Source organism: Rattus rattus, chromosome 1 (assembly GCF_011064425.1).
Source record: "Rattus rattus isolate New Zealand chromosome 1, Rrattus_CSIRO_v1, whole genome shotgun sequence".
Classification (NCBI taxonomy): domain Eukaryota; kingdom Metazoa; phylum Chordata; class Mammalia; order Rodentia; family Muridae; genus Rattus; species Rattus rattus.
The window spans coordinates 72,225,284-72,249,650 of NC_046154.1; the positions used below are offsets into that span (position 1 = coordinate 72,225,284).

At 40.2% G+C, this 24,367-nt stretch overlaps 1 protein-coding gene across 1 annotated transcript in view; it reads left to right on the top strand.

Annotated features, from left to right (window-relative positions):
• Mpdz (multiple PDZ domain crumbs cell polarity complex component) overlaps positions 1-24,367 on the top strand; it is a 147,420-nt gene that overhangs the window by 38,730 nt on the left and 84,323 nt on the right. Inside the window, exons 4-12 of the mRNA XM_032902440.1 lie at positions 3,878-4,090; positions 6,294-6,433; positions 7,357-7,570; positions 8,499-8,627; positions 10,113-10,319; positions 13,708-13,822; positions 14,114-14,202; positions 22,780-22,942; positions 23,709-23,780. Of these exons, the coding sequence (XP_032758331.1) occupies positions 3,878-4,090; positions 6,294-6,433; positions 7,357-7,570; positions 8,499-8,627; positions 10,113-10,319; positions 13,708-13,822; positions 14,114-14,202; positions 22,780-22,942; positions 23,709-23,780 (1,342 nt within the window). The remainder of the gene's footprint in view (positions 1-3,877; positions 4,091-6,293; positions 6,434-7,356; positions 7,571-8,498; positions 8,628-10,112; positions 10,320-13,707; positions 13,823-14,113; positions 14,203-22,779; positions 22,943-23,708; positions 23,781-24,367) is intronic.

Sequence of the window (24,367 nt, forward strand, 5' to 3'; positions counted from 1 at the left end):
ACTCCAGACTGCAGATGTGTATTGTTGCTGTTCTGAGTAATTGGTACTGATTCACTCACCTTTTAACCCTTGTTTACTATTCATTAACCATGGACCTCCTGCCTTTTGGACTCGCTCTCTAAGATTAGGTTCTTTCTGGCCCCACATTTATTCTGTTTTTTCTTTCTTCTCCAAACCCACAACATCAGGTATGTTTGCATACATGTGCTGTGAAAACCATCAGTATTTATGCCCAGTTTGTTGAGTTTTTTATTTTTTAATATTTGCTTATTTATTTAGAGATAGTCCCTTGAAACATGATCCTGTCTGTCTTTTGTTGATATTACAAGTGTGTATAGTCACCTCTGTCTTAGTTTTTAGTCACTCTGCTCAGTTGTGGCTCACAAAGGGAGCTTCTCTTCTTTGGGGTCAAGTTTAAGCTTCGTTCTTCTGGATTTTTGTGATTTCTCTGCCTTGTTTGTCAGCACTGTCACTATGATGTGCTGGAGTCAGGAGCCTCTCAAGTAGAAAGATGGCAATGGTCTCAGCTTTCATATATTCCTCTCCTTCACTGTCTGTGACAGCTACTGCTCTGCTTCTCATTGTTAGAGCATGCTAGAATTCCTGGCCTCTTTTTTATAGTTGAATACGCTGTGTTTTATAAAAAACAAAAAGAGCCAAGGATATGTTTGGTAGGAGCATGGTATGGTGAGGTGGTATGGTGAGGTGGTATGGTGAGGTGGTATGGTGGTGAGATGGTATGGTGAGGTGGTATGGTGAGGTGGTATGGTGAGGTGGTATGGTGAGGTGGTATGGTGAGGTGGAAGGGCATGCTGCTGGGGGCCCATGCAGAGGCATTCCTTCCTCCTGAGGTAGCAGCCGTGTGAGTAGTATGGAATAGAGTTTATTTAGGGTATGGGAATGGGAGTTGAGGAGTGAGTAGAGACAGAAAGGCAGAGTAAAGAAGAGGAGAGAGAAAGGGAGAGAGGAGAGGAGAGGCTGGCCAGGAACATGTGGAGGGGGCATGGGGATGGGGAGAGAGGGAGAAGGGACAGAAGGACCAGAGTAAGAGATAAGAGGTTAAGAGAGTGAGGAATGGCCAAACAGCCCCTTTTGTAGTAAGCCAGGCATTATCTGGCTATTGCCAGGTAACTATGGGGTAGAGCCTAGAAGAAATGCTAGCATTCTTCTGTTTAGGTTTAGCTAAAAGGGAAAACTAGACAGAGGAGATGGTGAAACAGGAATAGGATCATCATGATCTTTAGCTGCATCCTGCTGACTTTGGGGCAATGTTCTCTGGGAAACCTAAGAAAATGGGAATGAGGATGTTGGCCCAGTCTGAGGAGAGTTGGCTGTGTCCTTGCTGTCCAGGGTCTGTGGAACCATTAGTGGGTGCAAGAAAGAGCAGGTCCAGTAGAAGCAACTGTCTGTAAGAATAGATTGGAGCATCTGTGTGGGTTGCTTCTCTGAAGCTGTTCTGGATATAGAGTTTGAAGGCCTGGACTTAAAAAGATGCTGAAACACACACACACACACACACACACACACACACACACACACACACACACACACACACACACACACACTAGAGGTAGAGAATAAAGTTAAGTTTGGGAGAAAACAGTTTTTGTTAGGCATACATTTGAAACCCTTTGGTCTTGGTGGTTGTGTTTTTTTCCTAAGAGTATACATTTTCAAACTAAAAAACAAGACATTTCATAGTGTAACTTAAGTACAGTTGTAAAATATGTGGGCTGTTTTAAGTAGGTAACTGTGGCAGTCCATTTATATGAAACTCCAGGAACAGGCAAGAAGCCAGGGAAGTCACCAACCTCATTAGACTCTTAAGAGATGATCGTCACATCGCAGTGACATTTGTTCTCCAAAGACTACTCTTTCAGTGCCTTCCACTCGGTCCTTTAACATCAGAGCTTGTACTTCAGTGTTAATTTCTTACAGCAAGACCATCTATTCCTGGAATTGGGTTTGTTCACTCTGGCTTACTGTAGCTGAAGTCCAAATATTTTTCACTATGCAAACAGACCATAGGCATTAGGTCCTAGTGTGTGGGATCTTCGCCTGTCACAAGTTTTATTATGCCATCTGCTTCAACCTGATCAGTATGTCTTCTGCCGGCAGACTTCCCTGAAGTTGCCATGGCTGGGGATTAAAAAAAGCCAGTCTTGGCAAGAGAAGCTCGTTTTTGAAAAATAATAATTGATCATGCCTGCTGTAAATTTTAAAGTAAGCATTGGATAGAATTCCCAGAGGCTTCCTTCCTCTTTTTCATGGGTGACTAAAGGTAGGTAATATAATGGTAAAGTTTTGGCAGCTTTGGTGACCAAGTAAGTTTTCTGCTTTGTTTTTAAGGATAGGTAACAAATTCTTCTGTATAGATTGGGAGCACTGTATGGAATATCTTCGCAGAGTTCATCAGCAGATGTTCCTCACCTCCTGTCTTTATCCTGGAGTGGTACATTGAGTGATTGTGCTCTGTGTAGCACACAGAGGCGCATGATGAAAAAGTATCACGGTCACTCTGTGTTACTAGTCATTTGACTTTGTGTGATCCATCATCCATGAATTGGAGCTGACACTAGTAGGGGATTTGTGTGGATAAGTGTTTGTTGTGAAGGCTTGCTCTGGGTAGGCCTTCCTTTAAAGGACAGAGACATCAAGGGAAACAGAATGGCTGGATCCTCCCCCTGGGGAGTTTTACATTTTAGTTACCCACAGTGGTTGAATGGAAGTGCTGTGACAGTGGTGTGTATCAGCAGCATGGGAGTGCTGTCCAGGTTAGCATTAACTGTCATTTTGACACAGCGGGGACTCTGTTGAAAGAGGAGACTCTGTTGAGAAATCATCGTTACTAAGTTTGCCTGTGGCCTGTGGGCATGTGTCCATTTTCTTGATTGGTAATTTATGTGGAAAGGTCCAGAACCCTGAAGGAAATACCATTCTGTGGGCTGGTGGTCCTGAGGTTTAAAAAAAAAAGGAGCTAAGCATGAGCCAGAGAGAGACTGAGCCAGAGACCAAGCTGGCAAGTTGTCCTCTTCCGTGGTTCCTACCTCCATGCTCCTGCCTGGAACTTTGCCCCTCTTTCCTTTAGGGATACATACTGCCGTGGATAGAAGGCACAGAACACTTTTTTCTCTCACCGTTGTGTTTGTTTGGAGTGTTTTCCTATCACAGGAACAGGATGAAACTAGAGTAAGAGCTGTGCAGAGAAGGAGGGCAAGGGCTGCCAGCAGAGATGAGTCCTGTGTGGGATAGGTTGTCCCGGAGGGCTTCTCCATGGTAAGGTTGTATAGACCTGGGTGAAGTAAAGAACAGACCGTGAATGTCTTTACCCGACTGGTGCTGTGAAACTCCTTACTGCAGTGTCAGGTAGTGTGAGGAGGTCAGCATAGCTAAAGCCAAGAGAGTGAGGACAGGACAAAGCTATTTTGAACATAACACTGATGAATATTTCTGATGCAGAGTTGTAGACGAAACTTTGCAGAAAGGCCCTGTTTGCACTGGCTGCTTATACTGCACAGTAAGGATTTACTGTCTAAATCACACAGGCAGGATTGACAGCCTACACCTCTGAGTGAGGAATGACCACTCACGCTGCTCAGTAAGGATTGATTATCTACAGTGCTTTCATTAGTTTTACTTGGAGCGTGTGACAGACACTGCGATTTTCACCTTTGTGAAGTAACAATCCTTCTGGTGGTGTTATTCCACAGATAGCAGGAGCTGGTGAGATAGCGGGTTAATGTTTTGAGAAGACTTAACCTAAAAGTAAAGAGGAAAGTGGCTGCAAAGCCACTCTCACTTCTCCCACCACCGCCGGACCACCGCAGAGCCTGGAAGTACACTAGAATCGTGGCTAATCATCTCTACATCCTCCTAGGTAAACGTTGCTACTTTGGCAACTGCAAATGCTGACCATGCCCACACACCGCAGTTCAGCTCTGCCATCATCTCTAATCTGCAAAGTGAGTCACTTTTGCTGTCTCCAAGTAATGGGAACCTCGAAGCAATTTCTGGACCTGGTGCTCTACCCGCCATGGATGGAAAGCCTGCCTGTGAAGAACTTGATCAGCTCATCAAAAGTATGGCCCAGGTAAGAGCATTTCTCCCTGTGACTCAGCCTGGATGTATTGAAAAAGGTCTTCAAGACCTGGATAATTTGAGGAATTCAGCAGCATTCCTGAACAGTTTTTTTTTATTTTAATTTTTCCATTAATATTTAGGATGAACATGAGTCTATTATACTAGAAATCATTGCTTAGTTGCACAAAAGTGTATTTTGTGATAATTCAAGTTTGAAGGCAGACTGTAAACACATTTGACATTGAGAGATTATAAAATGTGTATGTGTCTACACACACAATGTGTATATACAAACATCTGTATTTTATCACCTCGTTAACCATTAATTAACATTTGGTCAGTTTGCATTTGCTCCTTTTTTCCCAAGTCATAAAATTTATAATGAAAATGAAAATCCTCTTAAACCATTACTCTTCTCTTTCATGGAACTTGATGTAACTACTGTTATGGGTATGGTAGGTATTTTTCTAATTCACTTTTTATTAAGTATATATAAGCACGGACATTTGTATATATGATATGCTTTTATGTTTGTGATATATATACATGTATGTATATATTTTTGACTATAACAAGAAGTTTTTAATTTTTTAAAAAATTTTTTATTAGATATATTTCTTTACTTACATTTCAAATGTTATTCCCTTTCCCAGTTTCCTGTTCATAAACCCCCATCCCTTCCCCTTCCCCTCTTCCATATGGGTATTCCCCCTATTACTGCCCCCCACCATATTCCCCTGCACTGGGGGTCCAACCTTGGCAGGACCAAGGGCTTCCCATTCCACTGGTGCCCCAACAAGGCTATTCTCTGCTATATATGCAGTTGAAGCCCTGAGTCAGTCCATGTATAATCTTTTGGTAGTGATTTAGTTCCTGGGAGCTCTGGTTGGTTGGCATTGTTGTTCTTGTGGGGTTGCAAGCCCCTTCAACTCTTTCAATACTTCTTCTAATTGCCCCCAAGGGGGTTCTGTTCTTAGTTCAGTGGTTTGCTGCTAGCATTGACTTCTGTATTGGACATGCTCTGGATGTATCTCTCAGGAGAGTTCTATATCCGGTACATTTTTCACCATACATTTTTTAGCTTATCTAGTTATCATCAATCTTATCTAGTTTTGGTGGCTGTATATATATGGGCCACATGTGGGGCAGGCTCTGAATGGCCGTTCCTTCAGTTGCTGCTCTAAACTTTGCTTCCATATCCTCTCCTATGGATATTTTTCCCCCTTTTAAGAAGGAGTGGGAGCATCCGTATTTTGGTCATCCTTCTTCTTGAGCTTCCTGTGGTCTGTGGATTGCATCTTGGGTACCTGAACAGGTTTATAATGAAAAAGAAGTTTGTGGAATTTTGTCTAGTTCAGATGTTTCTATTACATTTTATTTTATTTAATTTTTGAGATTATAATATATCATTTGACTCTTCTCTTGCTCCTACCAAATGCTTTCAAATTAATGTTCTCTCTTTTTTATTAATTACACACATATCTATGTGTGTAATTAATACTCACATACTCACACATATCCACATATACATCTTGAGTAGACACCAATGAAATAAAGGAGTAAATGCGGATATTTTACCTAGTGGGTAGTGGGTACCCTAGCTGTATGAGACGCAATGAGGGAGCATAGCTGGAGCTAAGGAAATGAGAGACAGTCGTAGGGACAGGGTGATCATGGAGGACTGACCACCCACACCCTCCGCCCCCTTCTCCGAGTCTGTGTGTGTGTGTGTGTATTCGTAAGTACGTAAATACAACCTGCTCAGTCTGTATAATGTTACTTACATGTTTATATTTTCAAGGCTGATCATTTGGAAAAATGATCACATTTTAAATTGAGTATTCTGTGCTACAATCCAGAAATACTCTTCTGGAAAAATGAAATGTTATATTTTAGGTGACAAGTACTAAGCTGATCTTTCTCTAGTTCCTTCTTTTTGATAATCAAAGTAATACCCCAATGAGATAACTTCCACATGCAATATTGTTTTTGTTTGTTGTTGGGTTTGTTTTATTTTATCTTGAGACTGTTTTAGTTGATTTTGATTTTGCTATGGCGTCTGGGCTAGCCTCCATTTCCTACGTAGCCCAGGCTTGCTCACAGTTCTCTTACCCTCCTCTCTCGTTCTCAAGAGCTGAGATTAAAAATATGCACCATTGCCACCAACTAGTCATCGGATCTTCACTTTGTTTTCTATTTTGTTTCCTGAACAGGGTCGCCACGTGGAAATATTTGAGCTCCTCAAACCTCCATGTGGAGGCCTCGGCTTCAGTGTTGTTGGGCTCAGAAGTGAAAACAGGGGAGAGCTGGGGATTTTTGTTCAGGAGATTCAAGAGGGCAGTGTGGCTCACAGGTGAGACTGCCACAGCAGCTCCTTTGTTCTACACAGGGAAGGGTTTTGACCACTGCAGGAGGAGATGAATGCAAAGAAAAGGCTGAAATGATCAGACATTAACCGGGTCTTAGAAGCCGTTATTCTTTGGGAGTATAAAGCAAGTCCATTAAAATGAGAGTCACGGGGTGAGGGAGACGCTGACGTTCTGGCTGTGCAAGGATGAGGACCCAAGTCTGGATCTCCAGGACTCATAGAAAAGTCAGATGCAGAGGCACTCGTCTCTAACCCAGTACTGGGCCAGCACAGACAGGCATTTGCCAGAGTTTGCTGGGCTACCAGTGTTGCTAAGATGAGCTTTGGATTCTCTGAGAGACTGTCTCAAAAATGAGATACAGAGCAGTACAGGAAGACACTCAACCTGTGTCCTTCCTATACATGTGCCTAAGCAGCCATGCACATGCGTGCACATGTCACACACATTAGAGTAGCTTTTAAATGGCCATCAGTTATACTTTAGTAAGTGAAGAAACAAGTATGATCTTTTGTTCATTGTTATTATTGGACCTCATTTTGAATAAAAGTCATTAGAACTGTCCCATTATAGTTTGAATTGTGTTTTCTTAATGTAGTCAGAGTAGGAAGAGATGCATACTTTCATTTTTAACATAAAAGACCATCCCTAAATGAATGTTAGTCAGCTTTCCATGAGAAGAGTCCATTGACAGTGGATCACATAGCCAGAGAGCATGGAATTACCACAAGTACGGAGGGGTGGGGGTGGGGGCAAATCCTGCACTTTTAAGTAGAGATTCAGGTACAAGTTTTAAAAATATGTGTATTTTACACTAGGATTAAAGTGGCCTGAACATTCCCAGCCACAGGAACTGTCATTTCCTTGAGAGCATTCACGTCTTCCGTTACTTCATTTCCTTCCTTGATAGAGATGGCAGACTTAAGGAGACTGACCAGATCCTTGCCATTAATGGCCAGGTGCTAGATCAGACGATCACACACCAGCAGGCCATCAGCATCCTGCAGAAGGCCAAAGACACTGTACAGCTTGTTATTGCCAGGGGGTCTTTGCCGCATATCTCCAGCCCACGAATTTCCCGTTCTCCATCTGCAGCCAGCACAGTTTCAGCACACTCGAATCCAGTGAGTAGACAAACACCCCTGGTCTTTCAACTGTGCCCACTTTCTACTGCCTACTCTTTCCTCAGGTCTTGCTAGTTGGTTTGCTTGGTTTTAGTTTTTAGGTTATTTTTTTTGAATAATTATTCTTTTATGTATTCCTACTTGGTGTATTTATTTCTGAATTCTGGTTGTTTTGAACCTTTAGAATAGCTTTTACTTTGCATGATTCTTTGACAGCATTAATAAAAATGGAGTCCCTTAATAAAATTTACTTTACCTGTAAGTGGATACAAATCTTTATTTTGCTTGGTTTTGCTTTCCCTTTTTTCTTTTCCTCTTTCCTTTTCCCTTTTCCTTTTCTTTTCCACGATTCCCCTTTCCCTTTTCCCTCTTCCCTCTTCCCTCTTCCCCTTTCCCTTCCCTTCCTCTCCCCTCTTTTTCCTTACCCATTCCTTCTTTCCTTTCCTTTCCTTCCCTTTCTTTCTTTTCTTCTTTTGTGCATGTTCATTCAATCTCTCCCTAGATAGCCTAGAACTCACGGTGTGGATCAGGCTGGCCCTGAGCTCTCAGGATCTGCCTGTCTCCACTTCCTGAGTGCAGGGATTGAAGGTAAGTGCCACATCCTTATGTAGTTACAGTTAGCGGGCAGTGATGGCATAAACTGCTACAAATCTGCATCCTACTTCAAAGCATAATTAGGCAGACTTTCCTAATCTAGGGCCGCTGTTGGGTTGGAACTTTTTATCAAGGAAGTTTTCCAAATATCTTTAAAAACCAGTGCATGTTTCTGCATGTTAAATTATATCACTACAGTGATAACTATAAGAAGGATCATACAGATGGTGATAACAGTCTGTTCTAAATGAAAAGCCAGACTTGGTTAGTCTGGGTCTATATGAGCTCAGTTTTTATCACCAACCAAATACTCATCCAGAAGCTTCCCTTTTAGACGCACTGGCAGCATGTGGAAACGATAGAACTTGTGAATGACGGGTCCGGTCTGGGATTTGGCATCATAGGAGGAAAAGCAACTGGTGTGATAGTCAAGACAATTTTGCCTGGAGGAGTAGCTGACCAGGTGAGCTACTGTTGCAGGTCTGTTTCGTTGTTGTTAACCCAGAGGTGTGGCTTCATCATAGAGGTTTCCTGTTTAATAAAAGGAAAATTTGATCAACTAACGATCTTTCATTTTGTTGGACTGGCCTTCAAGTATTCTCTTACACTTGGAAGAGAGTACTTAGAAAATAGGCATGGACCGTACTTAAAATGCAGCTGTGGCCAGTGCACTGAACACCCTGAAGAACCACAGACGAAACCAGCCTGATGATTCCAGTCCCGGTAGAAACGTCTACCTGTTGTTTGAGAGTTACATATTTGTAAACCTGGCAGCTGTTCAAAAAACACGTTGTGTAAAATGTGTTATCGTTGAGGTAAAGCCCACTCTCTTGTGCCTTTAGTGCTGGGTCTCTGGTGTCATCGTTGTACATGACACACAGCCACTTTTCCATTTAGTTTGTGGACGTGTTGTTGCTTCTGAGATGTGCCATTATTTCTATCTATTTATTTATTTATTTATTTATTTATTTATTTATTTATTTATTTATTTATTTTTGCGTAGGAAGATGATGTAGTTCTATCTGTATTTAATATTTTTAACTTTACAGGGTTATAAGGCTATTGTTTTCACTAATAGATTTGAACTTAAACTTGGAAGCTGAGTTCATCAGATATCCCTCATATTCATGGATGAAGGCCTAGTTAGACAACAGTGCTGTTGTGTCAACAGTAAAATGACATCTAAGTATTATATGACATCTAGCAATAGCAAGTGAACTTCACAGGCTCGAAAGAAAAGGAAGAACCCTATATATACCCTCCCCTTCCAGGAAATAGAAAATATACGTACATTGAGCTTTAAATCTACTAAAATAAAATGAAATGTCAAGGTTAATTCTTAGTTGGACTGGCCACTGCCTGGTCTTCCTCAGCCATGAGTCACTAGTCACTGTCGTGACGTACTGTGCAGAGCAGTCTGTCATTTCGGGTTTTTGTTTTAAATATTGTTCACTTCACTCTCTTCTATCTTCATTTTCCTTTCACTAGAATGTTCTCTGGAAATTCATTCTTTGCAGCATTCATAATTGAGATGGCCAGATAGAAACTGTAGGAACGTTTCAGCACTTTCTCCTGTTCCACATCACATTCTAATTCATGTGAGCTGTGTTTGCATGATGACTTCATACCTCATCTATGCTTAATGACATCTTTTCTTGTTCTTCAAAACTAAAAATCACACAAAATCATGTTTTATTTTCATGAGAATTCTTAGCTAGAAGTCAAGCTGAAAGAAAAACTAGCTATTGATTTAACAAATTATCTGTAAGTTTCATTTCCTTTTACAACATTGAATGCTAAAAGACAGTTAATCATACAATTTAACACTTAGTTTTATGTGTTTGACATGTCATATTGTCATTTGTGTTATTGTCTTTAGATCAGAACTTTTCAAGTGCAGTTATAATAGAAGTGCCTTAATTATTTTAATGCTTTTTTTTAAAATCAGCATGGTCGACTATGCAGCGGAGACCACATTCTGAAGATTGGTGACACAGACCTAGCAGGGATGAGCAGTGAGCAAGTAGCACAAGTCCTCAGGCAGTGTGGAAACAGAGTTAAACTGATGATTGCCAGAGGCGCTGTAGAAGAAACTCCAGCACCTTCCTCTTTGGGCATCACCCTCTCCTCTTCCACATCTACTTCAGAGATGAGAGTAAGTAGCTAAAAACAGTTGATGTAAAAGGGTAAATGTGAATTTTATTTACCGGGTGTAATCGTTGTCTCGGAGCTTCTTGCTGAATAAGCTCACCTTTTCTAGTTGTTTCTGAACTCTGCCTTGCTGGTTCAACTTGCTGGTTGTTCTGGCTCAAACTATGCCCACCCTCCAAGCTGACTGATTCAATCTGACTTCTCTCAGCTTCTCGCTGAATTGCTGTATTTGGCCGTAAACTAACTCTCCCAATTTGTTATAACCTTCTGGGTCCTTATTCTCTGACTTCAGCCACCTCTACTGACATGCACTGAACTCAGGAATAAGTTTAGCTCCACTTCACTGCACTCACTGCACTGACTCCCAGCTGACTGACCCTTTCTCCCTGCACTGCTCTTAAATAGCTTTTCTTTCTTGTGCTGTTCTTATGTTCTATCAAATCATTCTCTGATCCATCACTTTGTCTGCTCCTCAATTAGACTTCACTTTCAAATATGGCTGCTTCCTTCCACCAGCTAACCTTACCTACATTGTTTGGGATTAAAGGTGTATACTAAGGACATGTTTATATTTCATCAAGATCATACTGTAATACAGAAGGTCTATGTGACCCCTTGCCTGAGCAGCCATGTTGCTGGATTAAAATTCCTGTACATAAAGGTCTAAGCAAACAGCATTTAGATATTTATTTAAAAGTTAGATTTATTGATATCCATATGTATTAAAAGAATATAACAAAAAGCATGGGTAGAGATGCTAATGTTTTATTTATTGAGAATTCCTTGCTTAAAGATTCTAGGAGATCATTTCATACTTTCTGTAAGCAACTGTTTTATAAGAATATTTGAATTAATAGTATTGTATTATTCAAATCCATATAATCCATATAATATTTGAGTTTATCATTGTCTTACTTAGAAGACTTTTTGTAAACTGGGCCATCATTCTAATCATGGCCTTTTGACAACTTTTCTCTAGAAAGTTTCTTATGTGGCAGTTGGGGATTGGGAGCCAAGATGGTGGAAACGGATGAGGCTTATGGACATCCCTGTGACATTTCTTTAATCTGTGCTAGCTGTGGACTATTAACAGATCTATAATGAGTGATTGTCACTGTAAATATTTGTTTAAAACACTAGTTACGCTTTGGCATGGCACATTGGCCATGAAACATTTGGCATCATTCATTAGTATAGTGTGCCATATTTGTCCTAAATTTGATATGAAAAAATGTTGGGAAGTTTCAAAATTATTTTTTTAAGATTTATTTATTTATTATACATAAGTATGCTGTAGCTGTCCTCAGACACACCAGAAGAGGACATTGGACCCATTACAGATGCTTGTGAGCCACCATGTGGTTGCTAGGATTTGAACTCAGGACCTCTGGAAGAGCAGTCAGTGCTCTTAACCATCTTAATTGAGCCATCTCTCTAGCCCCAAAGTTCTTGAAAATTAAAAGTTATATCAGTTGGTTTCGGTCATAAGTCTACAGTGGATAAAATAAAGTAAATGCAGCCAAAAGTGTCTTAAACATTTTAGAACAAATTTTACCCATTTCTGGGTAAATTTTCCAACACATGCCAGTCCTGTATCCATTTCTCATACATGTAAAATATCCACATTTTCTTTTATTAAAACTGCTCTAATCAGTTGCTGCAAATTCTTTTGTTAAGAACCTATCCTCCCCCATAAACCCTTTTAAACTTTATTAGCCCACTTGAAATTTCCATGATTCTGTTGTTTTTAGGACTGGATTTGGTTGCTATTTTTACAGAGAGAAAAGAAGAAAGCAAGCTTGTTTATCGAAGTGTTTAAATGCCATTCTTTTGTGGAAAACAAAACATTTTATTCAGCAATATATAAATGAATGCAATACCAGAAACTACTCGATGTAATGAAAGCTTAGGACAGTGTCTATTCTCTGCGTATATCATCATCTCTGAAGCTTGTGCCCCGTTTAAAACCATTCGATAGTCAAATTGCCACCCTCTAAAATAGCACTCGGGTAACTTATTAAAAATAGAAAACACATTTGTTTCAATTGAAGCAGATTTTATCCTGTCATTTTCTTGTAATTATCTAAACTTTAAACTTTTGCTAAGTTTGCACAGATAATTATGTGCAATGGAAAATAAATCCAACTTTACTTGTAAAATTACACTTCATTTAGGTGGACTATCAGTGAGATAACTGTTTACATAGATCAGAAGATGTCAGTGGCCAGCCAGCCCTAAGCTGCTTGGCTATAAAAGCCCATTGCCTTGAGTTTTTGGTAGGATTGACTGGAAGGTCTGTTGGCATTATGCCAATGTATAGGATCAGTGGCTTATTGACGACATCATGTGTCAGCTCACTAATGCTTAATTGAGGGAGTCTTCTTTACCTGTGGTCCCACATGCAATTAATAGTGACTATAATAGTATATATTAGAGAAGGCTTAGACCCAAGAAAGCTGTTTTCAGATACCATTCCAGAACAGGAGAATGCCAGTTGATAGGCACACTTTCTTGATGAATATCTTTAATTTACCAAACAAAAAGGGCAATGTAAAAACATCCTTGGTGCCATTTACTTCTTTTAAAAAATTAGTCACCGGCCTACATATAACATGGCTGTGGGGGAGATTCAGTCATACTCATGGTGTTAGAATCAAGTAAAAAGTTGTAGGTAACAGTGGGAGCTCTCTCGTGGAGGCTGAGACCCTATGTTTTATAGTCTTATGTACTGTACCTCATTGAGAAATAGGAGCCCTGCAACCACACCGTGGGAATGTGAGTTCTGCCTCCCCAGATTTCAGCTGTTTATCCCTGGAAACATGTAAATGCCTCCTTCCTCTGGGAAAGATTGATACAATTGGACATCCCACTGGCCTACCAATGATGTCGGAATTCTAGGTTGTTGTAAGGAGTAAGGAGTGAAGACATGCCAACCCCATCCCAAAGACACTGTTCAATAAACAGCCGCTGGTCATTACTCTTCTTGGTAGGTGGTTGTCCAGAAAGCGATGTTTAGAAAGATTTAACTGACAGCACTGCATCTTAACTTTTTAATATCAATTTAAAGCATGACGTCTTTGAACTTTAAACATCCTATCTCCTTTAGAAATGAAGAGATATATCTGAAAATACTTTGTTAACAAGAAGCTATTTAATATTTAACATTTTGTCTATATAGCATGTTTGTCTGGTGAGGGGAGGCTCGGCTTTCTTTTCTACATTCTTTTCTGAACGGAAATGCAGTGTTCAGTCTGTATTGTCAGGATGTAAGGGGCCAATTTACAGTTAGAGATGCCTTAGCAGAATTGAATCTTTGACTTTGAAAAGTGACCTTAGTCTTTCTTACATGTTGATTTATCTAAAGATTTATCTATTTATTGATACTGCTTTAGGTTGATGCTTCAACTCAGAAAAGTGAAGAAAGTGAGACGTTCGATGTGGAACTCACTAAAAATGTCCAAGGATTAGGAATTACCATTGCTGGCTATATTGGAGATAAAAAATTAGGTAACTTAAAGCCTAAATATTTTCTACGCATTGCAGCCATCTTAATATCTGTGTTATGAGATATTCGATCATTATATGATTCCTGGTGTGGACAGCTTTCTTAGAAACAGTTTGGTATAGGTGACTCTGATATGACATGCTGAACAATTGCTGTGTTCTTTGTACTAAATGCCTGTGTGGCTTGTCACTAAATACTTAGTCATAATTAGGATTTTAATTTGAAAGGCAGAAGGTGGCTTTTCTTTGTGTGTGCTTTATAAATGGTGAACACTTTCTTCCTTCTAACCTTAGAACCTTCAGGAATCTTTGTAAAGAGCATCACAAAGAGCAGTGCTGTGGAGCTTGATGGACGAATCCAAATTGGAGACCAAATTGTAGCAGTGAGTTACACATTCATTTATAATTCTGCTGTCTCCCGATGAAGAATCGCATTGTCTGAGATTAGATGGCTTAGTGGTTAAGCTATGACTGCTCCTCCAGCGAACCTGAGTTTGGTTCCTAGAACCTGTGTGGAACAACTCAGAACCATATCCACACGTATACATGCAGATAAAAATAAAGTCTTACAATGAGGAAATAATTTCTTATCTATGAATACATTTGTATGTGTGGGTACAAGTGTGTTCATTTGCCCATGTGTGCCAGAGGCCATGGGGCCACGTTTGGTGTATTCCTCTATGGTTTTCTGTGTGTGTTTGTTAGGACAGCGTTTCTCAATGAACCTGGAGCTCATTGGTTGGCTAGACTGGCAGGCAAGTGAGTTCCATAGGATCTGTCTGGCTCTGGCTCTTGTTGAGGTTAAAGACTACATGGCCTTGCCTGGGTTTTATGTGGGTACTGTCGCTCTGAACTCAGCTCCTCATGCTGGAGACTCAATTTACCCACTAAGCTCTGGACCCAGCAGTATGAAGATTGTACTTAGTAAAGATCTGCATTTATTGACATTAATTTTTTTGTTTGTATTTGGTGTGTGTGTGTGTGTGTGTGTGTGTGTGTGTGTGTGTGTGTATGTATGCACATAGGTATGTCTGTCTGCTGGTGTTTGCACATATGGAAGCCAGAGGATGACACTGGATGTTTTCTTCTTTCTTCTAGCCTTATTTTTGAGACAGGGTCACCAATTTTCTAGACTGACTGAGCCCAGGGATATTTTCATATTAATTAATTTATTTATTCACTTTACAGCCCCCCCACCAGTCCTATTCTTACAAATCCTTGCCCCCATTTCTCAAGCCCTCGTTGGGTACCAACCCTCCCTGTATCCCAGGGATCTTCATGTATGTATCTCCTAGCACTAGGATCATGTGAAGTGTATCACCATACCCAGTCTTTTCACATGGGTAGCACGATGCCAACACAGGTCCTTACACTTGCATATCAAGCACTTTACCTGACGAGCCATCTCCCAACTCCAGATCCATTCATTCAATCTAATTTTAGTGGCTTGAGACTATCATTATAATGGCCTAATTTATTATTTTCAGATTAAATGGAATATTGGATCGAAGCATTCCTTTCCTTAAGTCAAAAACAAAAATTAATTTCTTTACAGTTTTTCATGTATTTGAATTATGGTCATAATGAATTTGTTACACTAAAATTATAGTATATTTTCTTGTGTATATTCTGAAGGAAGACCTGGTGTTTACTGTAGCTGGATTTTTCACTTACACATATGTTTTTAACCTTGAATGACATTGTGGTGTAGATGAGCTCCTTTCAGTTCTATAAACATATAGGATTGAAAGAAATCAATCCCAAAGTCTTCAATCTGGTCATTGTGGTATCATAGGAAAGCTTTGAGTGTATGGCCACTTCAGGTAGTTAATAGAAAAGTAACCCTCTGTTCAGCTGATACTACCTTCTTCAAACTGCTCTGTGATATAGAAACTAACTTAGGTTAACTGCATGGGGAAACCTGTAGATGGTATGATTTCTTAGGGATAGAAAAACTAAAGACCATCAGATGACCTGAAGATAGGAAGTCTGTTTGTTTTCCTCTGTCTAAACTTCTGTAACTATAAGATCTTTCTCATTGACAGTAATATTTTAATATCATTTTGAAGACATCAGTGGCGAATGCTGACTGATTAAAGATTCCTTAGTCAGCCACTACCTAAAGACTATACATGGACTGACCCTGGACTCTGACCTCATAGGTAGCAATGAATATCCTAGTAAGAGCACCAGTAGAAGGGGTAGCCCTGGGTCCTGCTAAGACTGAACCCCCAGGGAACTAGATTGTTGGGGGGAGGGCGGAAATGGGGGGGGGAGGGGGAGGGGAACACCCATTAAGAAGGGGAGGGGGAGGAATGTTTGCCCGGAAACCGGGAAAGGGAATAACACTCGAAATGTATATAAGAAATACTCAAGTTAATATAAAAAAAAAAAAAAAGAGTCCTTAGTCACACTGTTTTTCACATAGCACAAGCCAAATAACCCAGATACTGTTGGTAGGCAACTGGCTGAACAAAATAGTGTGTGTGTGTGTGTGTGTGTGTGTGTGTGTGTGTGTGTGTGTGTGTGTGTGTATGTGTGTGTGTATGCACACAGGTATGTCTGTCTGCTGGTGTTTGCACATATGGAGGCCAGAGAATGACACTGGATATGCAGTGCCTCACTTTTTGACCTGCCAAACATGGAAATTCTGTCACTTGCTGCAATCTTAATCAGTCTTGAGGACAGTGTGCTGACTGAAATAAAGGAGGTGTAGAGACAGATGTGTGATCCCACTGCCGTGACCCAAGCTTGTCAGAGAAATGGCAGGTGGGAGTGGTGGCTCTGGGGCCGTGTTGTTGTCAAATGGTGGGAATTGTCATTCAGCATGACACTGAGTCATGTACATGATGAAAAACCCTAAAGGTGGCTACAAACCACTCTGAAACATTTATCACTAGGAACTTGATGGTTAGAAAATGCTAAATTGGTAAGTTTTGTTGTTGTTGTTGTTACATATCTATCACATTTTAGAAAAAAACAGATTAAGGAATATTACTTCTGCCCTTGGAAAGTCTATAGTGTGTCTCGCAGAGTGTCCCTGGCATTAGAACTGTGAATTCTTAACTGTATCTATCTTTTGAAGTTCAACTGAAAGATCAGGTTGAGCTTTCTGCCTCCTTGGGTAACAGCTGTGAAGACTTTCTCAGTACGTCTCTATCTTACCATGAGTGGAATGAGCTGCTGCCCCTTTTTTTATTTTGGGAGTGATGGAAAGAATGAAGAGACAGCGTGGATCCATGTATAATTGTCCTAGTCAAGTTTACTATTGCTACTGAGAAACCATCATGACTGAAAGCAAGTTGGAGAGTGTTTACCGCTCTAAAGGTGGTAGGACCTGGGAGAATGGAGCCGAAAAAACGAGGCAGACTAAAGTCTTGTGCAATAATGAAATTTATTCAGGGCATCAGACAGTTTATACTCTGACAATTAAGAGAGGTAACTTGAGTAAAGTCATTAGTTCAAGCTGTGTACAATCACAAGGTCACACCATCTGTGGCAAAAACAGTTGTATCCAGAGGCATAGAAAAGGATAGTTTAAACATTTAATTGAAGAATAAGAGCAAACAGTAATGAGTATCTGACATTAAGCTTATTCCTATTGGTGATACCTGGGAGGAGCATGGAGGCACATTCTAAGGACAATCCCATGTTATTAAGAAACTGAGGTCACAAGACTTCTCTGGTTTTCTTGAGGTGTTCTCATAAGTACTAAGAATTCTCATGACTCCACTCTTGGACCACATTCTGACAGGGGAGGAAAGGGTCTGCTTGGCTGACACTTCCACCTCATAGTCCATCATTGAAGGAAGTCAGAACAGGGCCTCAAGCAGTAAGGATCTGGAGAGAGGAGCTGATGCAGGGGCTGGCAGAGTGCTGCTTATAGGCTTCCTTACTCTTCAGGACTTGCTTAGCCTGCATTTAGAATCCAGGACCACCAGCTCAGGAATGGGCCTTCCTCCATCGTTCACTAATTTATAAAATGCTCTGCAGAACTGCCTTCAACCCCATCTTCTGGAGTCTTCTGGAGGTTGTTTACTTTTTATTTTTTATTTTATTTGTTTATTTTTTTGCTGAAGTTCCTTCCCCTCAGGTGACTATAGATTGGGACAAGCTGACACAAAGGTGCTGTCAAGCACAATAATCATGAGTTAAAAGTGTACTTTTTCTTTCTTCAACTATCTATGTCAGTTCATTAGGCAGTGTTTCAAATCAGCATTGTGATAAATAATTTATATATTCTATAAGTTATGCCTTTAAATTGCACAATTCAGTGGATATTCATATACTTCCCATGTTGGACATTGCTCCCCGCTTTCTCTGTCTCCTTAGGCCTATGGAGTCTGGGGTCTACATTCTGTCTTTGTACTTTTTCTGGGACATTTCCTATAAGTACAATCACATAGAATTTAGTCCATTATAGTTGACTGCTTTATTTAGCATACTGTTTTCAAGGTTCATCTGTGTAGTAGGTTAAGCTTCCATTTTCTTTTCATTGTTGGATACTTTTTTATTGTGAGTGGCTTTGCCACACTTACCTAGTAGTCAGTTCAGCCATAAGAGGTATTTTCATTCATTGGATATTAGAGTTAATGCTTCTGTGAACATTCAGATACAAGGTTTTGTAAGGATGTGTTTTCATTTTATTTTGGATATGCTGAGGGGAATTTCTCTATCTTAGAAATTGATTGCTCTGTATTCAGTTGTTTAGCAGATTAAAAAACCCTTTTGAGATTATAATTTAATTTTGACATTTCTCTCTTTCCCCTTCTTCTTCCAAACCTTCCCATATACTTGCCCTTTTCTCCTTTAAATTCTTGCATTTTAAACTATTATTGCAAGCACATATGTACATATATACATATTCCTCAATATAATCTGTTTAGTTTGTACAGTGCTACCTATGTAACTTTGTAGGTTTTAAGGGCTGGCCAGTTGGGATTGCTGGTGTGCTCTCCCCTATGGAAGGCAACTTCTCCCATTCCCAGCTTTCCTCAGTTACCTATAGTTAGTTCTGTGTGGAGGATTGAGGTTTATGGATTTTTCTCAGTCTGTTTTATCCTATCCATTGGTCGTCCTTAGCCAGCTTCTTGATTCAATTGCATGGCCTTAGGATAGATTACAATGTCCCTTGAATTACTCTTCAGAGAACCATGCGAGACTCTCCAAGCATGTGGTACAGGATATGTTGTATGATTATATTCTATTAGGAAAGTGTTTACTTATGAAGTAGATTTATTGTAGATTTTTAAGTGTCACAGTAGCTTCCCTCCAGGTTGTCACTGCTTTTGTTCCTTGTAAGTGATCTTCAAGGATGACTTCCACTTAGCCAAGTAGGTGATAAAAGAAACCTACTCGCAAAGGGGAGGTGTACTTTCTCTAAGTCTTCTTTTGCTTTTAATAAGATTGTCTTCACTGTCACTCACACTCTAATTACATTCTAATTTAGGAATGCTTTAACCCTAGGAAGCCTTGTGCGGAGCTTTCGACCATTTGTTGGTTTATGTAAAGCATCACCGTCTTGTGGCTTTCCCACAGACCATGTATTCATTCTGGGCCAAGTGTCACCCACTGGTGGCCCTCCCATAAATTGATAATATTTCCTTCATTTCTAGCTGCAGCTTTACAACTACAGATTTTATTTGTTCTGGTTTTGTTTTGACAGCAGATATTGGAGCTATAATCTATTTTTAATTTATATTTATTGAGGTGCTGAGAAGATTAAGAATTATTTACTATTTTGAGGAAGCATTTATTTTGTAATTTTAAGCTAGTTTGGCCTTCTTTTACAGACTGTATTCTGTGGACCTCTAGTGTTTCCTTTGTACAGTACAAGGACAGGAAATTGCCACTGTACACCACCACCCTCAGCCCCCGGCAAAATCTTCCATGTTGGCATTCTGCTAACAATCATGTGGAAAAGAGGCTCCTTTCTCTTAAAATGTTAGCTAATCTTGTCAACAGATAACATCATAACACCTATTAGTTACTTAGTGACAGGCAGTTAAAAGCAGCATAGAATGATGATTGATAATGGGAAGGGTCAGGTTCTGTCTTATGTTCCGTGACAGACATAGATTCTCAGTTTCTCGTAGTAGATAAGGGTTGTTGGAGGGTGATTTGGCAAGTTACATGGGTCATGCTAGGAAGCAGGTTTTCTCAGCTGTGCACTGGTATTCGCCATGATTTCTCCCACAGGCTGTGGTGCCTGCATTACATGTTACCAGAGTCAGGCATGTGCTTCTCTGAGGGGCAGAGGCTGTTCACCTTTCTACCTCTCCTCTGTGCTGTCACTGAGCCGGAGCTCACACCGTCGCTCCCCTGCAGTCAAGCCTGGTCAAAGCTGAAGACAGATTCTGGGCTGCTGTTTTGCTGTCTGGGACTTTTATGTAGTCTGGCTGTAAATTTTTTATTTCCATAAAACTTTGGGATTTCGTGTTAATTACCTTTCACTCTATTAATATTAACAGTAGCTTCCATGTGCCCTAGCACAAAGCATTATGAACTGGAGTTCTTGGAAAGTAGCTGCCTTATTTCCATGTTATGGTGAGATTATTAAGAATCTTAGCTGAATTATAGTTTAAAATCTAGCCTATGAAAGCAGATTTTCTTTGCTGGTACCCCTTCTGTGTCATTTGGGTAATAGATATTTTTTAAATTTTAATTTACCATGCTATGAAAACAAAAGCAAATGCATTTTTCTATACATGTTTAAACAGAATTCTTTGTACCAAATTTTTCTTAATGGAACTTCATTTTAAAAGAAAGATAAAAAATGATTTTAGAACAACCACTTGCAGCATAAAGTTTTGTGCACTTGAGGATTTTTTTTTTTTTTTTTTTTTTTGGTATCAGTGTTCAGACTTGGACTTTTTCGTTGTGTTTTTAAAGTTGTCTGAGACAAGACACTGTCTCGCTCTGTAGCCTAGGCTATTCTGACACTAAATAGTCCAGAATATCCCTGAACACATGGCGATCTTCCTCCCCTGCCTCCATGTGCTGGGATTTAAAGATTTGTACCACCATGCCTGCCTCCCATTTTGTTTCTTTATCACCATGACACCAGACATATAGCATGTCTGTCTGTTTTAGCAAAACTTGTCTTTGATGCCTAAAGAATATATAATTTGATCAGAATGAAATAGCTGCTTAACAGAATATAAAACAAACAGAACTAGGCTGGGTGCTGTCGGGACAGGCGATCGCGGTACGTTTGGGGTTAGCCTGGTCTAGAGACCAGGAAGGGCAGCCCTGGCAATCGTGAATGCGCACGGGAGAGCACTCAGCAGTCGGGGCCTGAAGTTCAGTCTGAGCACCTGTGTCACATCGCATAGCTACAAACGGCAGTAACTCAAAGAGATCTGATGCCCTCTTCTGGGCTCCATAGCCTTTATACACACACACACACACACACACACACACACACACACACACACACACACACACACGCACACACGATTAAAACGAAAGCCTTTTAAATTCTGAAATATTTCATATATCTATGTTTAAGTATTATTGTAGTCTATTTGGCATCTTATGTACTAGTAGGCCACCTCCATTTCATGTGCTTGTGCGTGTGTGCGCTTGCATTTGTGCGTAGGTGGACGTAGGTACCCGTAAGTGTGGAGAAGTTGGTATGTCTTCCACAATTAGGCTCTTCAGACAGTCTCACTTATTGAACCTGGAACTTTATGATTGGTCAATAAGCCCTGAGGATCCTTTCTGTGCCTTCCATGTGCCATGGTATGCAGGAGTCAGGGGATGACTTGCTGGACCTCATTCTCTTCTTCCACTTAGTGGGTCTTGATGATCCAACCTAGGATGTCAGAGCTAATAGAAAGCATCTTTATGTGCTGATCATCATTTCGGTCCTGTCTTAGCTCGTGTGTGTAGGTTCTAGGGGATTGACTTTGTATTCTCATACTTGTATAACCAACATTTTACCAAGTAAGCCATTTCCTCAGTCAGGGACCGCCTCTTTGTAATGAGAGAAGATAGTTTTATTTCTACTAACATTTCTCTGACCAGATGAGCACATGGAAATTAGGCTGTCTTGCTTTCAGCCTTTCAAGACCATTTCTAGAAGTTTCTTCAGTATTGGAACTCTTTTTTGCTTGTTTATGATTCCATTGTAGTCTTTTCTGTTATTCTGATTTGCTAATCTTTGTAAAGGGAAGTCAGAAGATCTGTTAAGGGGAAGAATAGAGTCAGGTGTCCATGTTCAAGTTCCCATGTAAGTCGGAAGGACTGCACAAGAGTCAAGGAGGCAGAGTCTGAGACTGTCTTCCACATACCAGCTCTCAAGACCTTTAACTGACTATTCCTACCAGGGAAATAATTAAGTATTAATTTCCTCTGTTTCTTCTCTTCTTTATATTCGGATGTAATATACTGTTCCATTTGTTATGTGTAGAAAGCCGATGTGTCTTTGTTTGTATACACATATGTACAGATAAATAAAACAAATGTTTAATTGAGGTTTTATGATTTCTTTTCTATAACTGTTACAGTTAGGCTACACTGTGGTAGAGGATGCTGGTCTGGATCTCACAGTGGTTTGTTCACCTGCTGAGTATAAGACATTCGAGTTTTTTACTTCCCTTGTTCGCAGGCAATGTAAAGTACTGTGAGTAAACAACAGTGTCTTCGAGGAGTGTTTTCCTCACTGCCTTCTGTCCTTCATCCCCTGTGGTGCTCATTTTCATCAGGATCACCTAGTGAGTTAGAGAAATGATCTTAAAAGTTACCACAGGATCTATAGAAAGCAATGTAACCCTTAGAATAGTGCTGAGCAAACCACCATTACTCCTCGACACCAAGTGTGTGATGGAATGTTGTGGTCATTTCCCAGTGAGAGAAATACTCATTCCCTGTCCATTACTCAGTACTAAGCGATAAATACACATTTTGCATCAGCAATACAAAAGTGCCCTTGATTTTAATATATCTTGTTATCACAGGTCGATGGCACCAACCTTCAGGGTTTTACCAATCAACAAGCAGTAGAGGTGTTACGTCACACGGGACAGACAGTGCGTCTGACACTGATGAGAAAGGGAGCCAGCCAGGAAGCAGAGATTACGTCAAGAGAAGACACCGCAAAAGATGTGGACCTCCCAGCTGGTAGAGACCTTTGTGTTATCTTGACATTGTCTTCTAACCCTAAAGCAATTTTCGTAGAAAAATGTTTTGACATTGGCTGGAATTATGGCTCTGTGCATTTGCTTTAGAATGGGCTCTGAGTAAAAGAGGCATCTTGTTTCTGTTCTCAGTTGGAGATAGAATCTCTTTTCTGTCACGACTTTAACTTGGGTCACAACAAGATGCAGTTGTGTTTGATTCTTTTAGAGACTGAGAGGAGGCATGCGTGTGTGCGTGCGTGTGCATGCATGCGCGCATGCGTGCGTGTATGTGTACGTGCCCACGTGTGCACATGCACAAGTATGCACAGTGACACATGTGGAAGCCAGAGGATTGCGTCACGTGTGCTTCAGGTGCCGTCTGCCTTATTTGAGATGGACTTCTTCATTGTTTACCACTGTGTATGGCTGATCTAGCTGGAGCACAAGCTTCTGGTGATTCTCCATGAACATCCTTGCAGTAAGAATCAACAGAGTGAGGCGTTTATCTGGAAAGGTGTTTTATTTCTAACATTGTTGAGCATTATGTTATGCACTAGGGAGTGCGTTCCTAGGAGAAGGGCAGGCAGCTTTCAAGAAAGTCCTAGCCCACTTACAGGAAGACATTAAGTACATATGGTTACTATGGAGTTAGTCTCTTCAAAAGTGACTCTAATCAGTGCTTCAGACAAAGAAAATGGGTTTGGAGAAATTCAGATGCTTTTATTATCAATTTTATGAATATAACTTAAAATATTTTTATCTTTAAGAAAATTATGAAAAAGATGAAGAGTCTTTGTCACTGAAGAGAAGTGCCAGCATCCTGCCGATCGAAGAGGAAGGTAACGCTAGGACAGGCTTGGTGCTCATTATGTTTTAGACACAGTGCTTGCAAAGAGATTAAGTCTTTATGACAGACTAAGTCACAAAAGCCATTATAAATGTGATACTAACGTCTTAGGAAAAGTGAGGTTGATGAATTCATATTTATCAATAGAATTAAGTGCTTTTTAGATTAAAATAATTCATTTGTTTATTGTTTGTTAATTTTTAGGCAGAATCAGTTTGTTCTCTGATATATGCGCACACATGTACACAGACACACACACACTCCAGACTCTTGAAATATCAGTTGGTAATATGTGTAGTTTTAACTTAATGTTTATGTACGCTTGACATGTCTCTATCTGTGAAACAATAATAAAATATAAAATATTTAAAAACAAACAAAGAAACTCTTAGATTTTTTAGGAATGAAAATAGCCAGGGTTTTGTTGCTGCTGCTGCTGCTGCTGCTGTTACGTTTTCTGCTGTGATGACTGCTTCCTGAGGCAAGGTCTTGCTATGTGGCCCAGGTTGGCTCCTGAGTGCTGGATTTCAGGATACGCTACCATTTTTTTTTCCTGAAACTATGTGTTTTGGGGAGGCT